This window comes from Aegilops tauschii, chromosome 3 (genome assembly GCF_002575655.3).
Source record: "Aegilops tauschii subsp. strangulata cultivar AL8/78 chromosome 3, Aet v6.0, whole genome shotgun sequence".
NCBI classification, from domain to species: Eukaryota; Viridiplantae; Streptophyta; class Magnoliopsida; order Poales; family Poaceae; genus Aegilops; species Aegilops tauschii.
Window position 1 is genome coordinate 322,813,701 of NC_053037.3, and position 5,393 is coordinate 322,819,093.

At 47.0% G+C, this 5,393-nt stretch overlaps 1 protein-coding gene across 1 annotated transcript; it reads left to right on the forward strand.

Moving 5' to 3' along the window:
• Positions 1-240: 240 nt before the first annotated feature.
• LOC109756392 (calcium-dependent protein kinase 1) lies at positions 241-4,227 on the forward strand. The gene is made up of 8 exons (XM_020315236.4): positions 241-1,166; positions 1,790-1,933; positions 2,012-2,164; positions 2,476-2,591; positions 2,681-2,848; positions 3,195-3,322; positions 3,408-3,507; positions 3,872-4,227. Exons 1-8 carry the CDS (start codon positions 506-508, stop codon positions 3,956-3,958), a joined length of 1,557 nt encoding a protein of 518 aa, XP_020170825.1. The 5' UTR covers positions 241-505; the 3' UTR covers positions 3,959-4,227.
• The last annotated feature ends 1,166 nt before the right edge of the window (positions 4,228-5,393 follow it).

The window sequence follows — 5,393 nt, forward strand, 5'->3', positions numbered from 1 at the left end:
TGCTCTTATAGTACTAGGGGCAGTGTTGCTGCGCTCACGGATGTTGTGCGTGTGTTATGGTGGCGTGGTTTGTATCTGAGTTGTGGTTGGTCGTTGCTTTATATATAAAAGGATGAATTTTTCCCTGTAAACATACTATGGTGGTCATCTTTTAATAAAGAGTACTTTCATGTAAAAAAACACTCGCAAAACTACCCGAATAACTTCGTCATCATATACACCTTAATGATTGGGAGGGTCAGATCATGCTAAACTTTTGAAGAGGAATGAACAAGAAAGAAACACACAGTGACTTCTTTCACGGGCTCACGGACGGACAAGCTCCCCGCCACAGCCCGGCAACTCGCTTCCCTTCCGCACCCACCCGATCGATCCCCCACCCCAACACCGCAGCGCAGATCACGCGGTCGTCTCTCCCCCAAAACTCCCACGCTAGAGCTGCTGCTGCTTCAAAACCCGCCCCCCTATCGCCTCGATCTCCCCTCGTCAAACCCATTCACACACAATGGGCAACCGCACCTCGCGCCACCGCCGCGCCGCCGCCGACCAGCCGGCCACGGCCCCTCCGCCGGCGGCCCAGCCCAAACCCCAGCCGCCGCCGAAGCCCCAGACGGCGCCGGCCCCGGCCCCGACGCCGGAAGCGGGACAGGTGGCCATGGGCCGCGTTCTGGGACGCCCGATGGAGGACGTGCGCGCGACCTACACCTTCGGCCGCGAGCTCGGCCGGGGGCAGTTCGGGGTCACCTACCTCGTCACGCACAAGGCTACGGGCCAGCGCTTCGCCTGCAAGTCCATCGCCACGCGGAAGCTCGTCCACCGCGATGACATCGAGGATGTGCAACGGGAGGTGCAGATCATGCACCACCTCACGGGTCACCGCAACATCGTCGAGCTCCGCGGCGCCTACGAGGACCGCCACTCGGTCAACCTCATCATGGAGCTATGTGAGGGCGGGGAGCTATTCGACCGCATCATCGCGCGGGGGCACTACTCCGAGCGAGCCGCCGCCCTGCTCTGCCGCGAGATGGTCTCCGTCGTGCACAGCTGCCACTCCATGGGGGTTTTCCACCGGGATCTCAAGCCCGAAAACTTTTTGTTTCTCAACAACAAGGAGGACTCGCCGCTCAAGGCCACTGACTTCGGTCTCTCCGTCTTCTTCAAACACGGTGAGCGCTTCATTTGACTCCTCAGCCGGGATGTATGGATTGAATTGTGAGAGATTCTTCCCGTGTTTGACTTGATGTGGATTTTGGTTTGACTTTGAACCGATTTCCGTGGATCGACAGGTTTGAAGTTGGGAAAGTGCTAAAATTAGAGCTAGATACGAGACAGCAATTGGCTTATGCTTATGTCATACTTAGATCTTGTAGATAGATATTATAGCTTTGATTCTTGTTGTGTGCTGTTGTTGGTATGGGGATCTAGTGATCGATCATCTAACTCTTAGTACTTTGGGGACAGTTCTGGCTTGGTGCGCAAGGTGATAATGAAATGGCATTGTAGATTTGCATTATTTACACTTTGAGCACGGTGTTGTTTCTATGATTGATAGTTGAGGGGAAAAAGGATGGCATATATACCTGCAAAACATGCCTGCACGTGTATCAGAAATGGCACCTAAAATTATCCGACGAAACCAGTTGCTTCACATGCAAACTGTTGGTCACCGAAGATTCTTGTTCTTGCAGTGCTGTTTATCACTAGAAATTAGAAAGTAGAGCTGGCTGTTAATTTTCTTTGTATTCACGGCATGTTTAAAGTGAGCTAAGGCTTACTATGCATCTTACAGGGGAGCAGTTTAAGGATCTCGTTGGAAGTGCGTATTATGTTGCTCCTGAGGTTCTGAAGCGGCACTATGGAGCAGAAGCTGACATATGGAGTGCGGGGATTATTCTGTACATCCTTCTGTCTGGTGTTCCTCCTTTTTGGGCAGGTGATGTGTGCCAATTCTCATCTCAGTTAGATTTTTTGCTTTTTATTTATCTGCTAACACGCATGTTCTATTTTCCAGACAATGAGGATGGCATATTTGAGGCTGTCTTGCTTGGTCACATAGATTTCTCATCTGACCCCTGGCCTTCAATATCTAATGGTGCAAAAGATTTGGTGAAGAAGATGTTGCGGCAAGACCCCAAAGAGCGCTTGACTGCTGCAGAAATTTTGAGTAATTATTCAACTGCTCTTTCTGTTATCATGTGTCTGCACACACATTTCATAGCATGGCATTCTTATTTGTGAAGAGATGTGCACTCGCCTAGTAGGTTAGTATCAAATCAACATCAGCCATTCGTCCCAGTGTGTTCCATCTGTATTTTTTTGATACAAAAGCACTGCTAATAATGTTATACTTCTATGGTAATTCAGAAGTAGATTACTGAGTTTATTCTCGTTGTTGAAGACCTGTCATATTTTTTTAGGAACTAAATATTCATTTATGTGCAATATAGTTTCTTATCTAATACTTTACACATTCAGATCACCCATGGATTAGGGAAGATGGAGAGGCTCCAGATAAGCCACTTGACATTACTGTTATCAGTAGAATGAAGCAGTTCCGGGCGATGAACAAGCTTAAGAAAGTTGCATTGAAGGTTATTGAAGACTTCATAATATTTACCTTCCCTGCTGACATTGAGTTTCATTAGCAACTAAGTCTACTATTTTCCTCTATTATAACCAGATCGTTGCAGAGAACTTGTCTGAGGAAGAGATTACAGGCTTGAAAGAAATGTTCAGATCCCTGGACACTGATAACAGTGGGACAATTACTCTTGAAGAGCTAAGATCTGGTTTACCAAAACTTGGCACCAAAATTTCTGAATCAGAAATTACACAGTTAATGGAGGCGGTATGTTTGTACTCCACAGGCATATACTCTTGTTTTTTTTGACATGCTACATTTTCCCATACCATATGAATTCCCTAAGTTTAACCCAAATGACCTATCCAGTTCGGAAGTTTGGAAGCAACTACCTTACTTTATAAAAGAAAAAGAAAATAGGCCACTTGCAACTTCACATAGCTTTCTTGACGATGATGTATCAACGTAGACCACACAATATCATTGTGTGCTCATTTGATGGGAAGAGTTTGACGGTAGCATTTAAAAGTGCTTTGCTACTGTTTCCAAGTTTCCGTAGTTCTAGCATAAGCCATTTTGTGTCCTTATTCTTTTTCCCTTTATTACAAAACAGGCTGATGTTGATGGAAATGGGACCATTGATTATTCTGAGTTCGTATCAGCGACAATGCACATGAATAGATTGGAGAAGGAAGACCACATACTTAAAGCATTTGAATATTTTGATAAGGACCACAGCGGGTAATTGAACTTAAACTTGAATATCAAAATTTTGAGTTGTGACTGTTTGCATTGTTTTTCTCATTGCTGAAATCTTTGTGTGCAGATACATAACAGTAGATGAGCTGGAAGAAGCTCTGAAGAAGTATGACATGGGGGATGATAAAACAATTAAAGATATTATCGCTGAAGTTGATACAGATCATGTAAGTCTATGTTACAAACATCAAAATCATTGCCCATAAAATCCACTTGTTCAGGGATGAAAAGTTTGATATGTGTGTGCCATGTGCACATGTCAGACTTCTTTCATGATGCTGTCATCGCTTTGCTAGGATTTACTCATCTATCTATATTAGTGATGTATATAAATGCATTGAACTAAATTCATGTAGATAAATATAAATAAGAATGTGTGCAATGTATCATTATTACCTCTGCTTCACCATGGAGAATGACAATCATTACTGACCCTATTTTACATTTTTGGAGCTACAACTTGAGTTAACAAATGGCTGCCTGGCTCAGTTCATCACGGTGCTAATAATTTGCTTCTTATTAATTGTTCAGGATGGAAGAATCAACTACCAGGAGTTCGTTGCCATGATGAGAAACAACAGCCCGGAGATTGTTCCAAATCGGCGGCGCATGTTCTAATTATCTTCTACCGTAACTTCTTGAAACCGCTTAGACATCTTCCTGGCCCCATTATCGTCCAAGAATAATTTTGAGGGATGTGCCGCTTTGATGTTATTGTCCCTCATCTTTAGATTTGGCGTGTATTTCCTTGATCACATGATCGGTTCCATTGCTGCTCCGAGGGTATTATGATCATATTTGTACTCCTGATCATTTATATGGAAACAGGCGTTGTGTAACAGTTTTTTAATGATTATGTTAAGCAGCGCTATATTATTCTGGACAAACATAGCTCAAATATGGTTCTGAATGTCCGCTATGAAATGGTGATCGACGCAGATGCGCCACCTACAAGTAGCGAGTTTTGATTTTGAACTTCATAGAATAACTGCTCATGCGTTGCATATTTTAGACGTTAGCCCAGGATTTACATGTTCTTATTAATGTGGTTGTGTAGATAAGTGTTTATATCAAATAAAATCCTGAGATCGAGCCTCTGCCCCGACCCCACCGCAGCCCCAGCCCCAACTCCGGCGGCCACCTTTCCCTCCAGTGCTGCCGCTCCACCCCTCTCCCGCAACCCTCACCTTCTCTACCAAGGGAGGGAAGGGAAGGCCCTAGATCCGCAACGGCGATCCGAAACCTAGCCGCCTCCCGGGTCGCCTCCGCCCGGGCGACTCCGAAGGATCCTCCCCCGTCCCCTCTAGCCCCCTTCATCAGCGTGCCATTGGCCGGCGGCGCCGTCGATGCCGGCGGCGGTGGCGGCGTCCTTCTCATCTAAAGACGGAGGGGAGAAGAGTGCACCATTGCGGCGGCTCCATGGGCAGTTGTGGAGTGGTGGAAACGGTTCAAGGGTTGCGTGGCTTGTAGCTGTGGCTTGAAGCAGTGAAGCCGGAGCCGCGTCTTCATGGTGAGTGGTGCGCAGCGTCGGCACCAATCTCCGATGGCGCGGTGGTGCGTCGGATCAGGGCCTAAGGGTCCGATCTGGGTCGCCCCCTGCCATGGACTGTTTGTGGCCGTGCGCTGAGGCTGCCTTCTCCGATGCTACTCCGACCGATGGTGTGGGGGCCTGCTGGTGTGCTCGAATAAAGGCGGCAGACCTAGGGTTCCTCTTGCGCCAAGACAAAGATCTATCTGACGCATGTTTATCCTGATCTAGCCGGAGTGGCGGGTTCTGGAAGGCTCCGCTGGCAAACTCCCATAGGCGTGTTATGACTGGAGATTGTTGGATCGGGTGGGATTTGGTCGTGCCGATTGGTTCTCCGTTAAGGAGCAAGCGGTGCGAAGCTCTACTATCTGTTGCCATCAAGAGATATGATTAGCTCCATGGTGAAGCCAGAGGCGGAGAATGTCATGGAAGATGAGATTGGAGGACTAGTAATGGTGATTGGAGCCTACAACGTCGAGGAACTTGCTTGGAGTTTCGGGATTCGTAGCAGCGGTATGTAAGTGG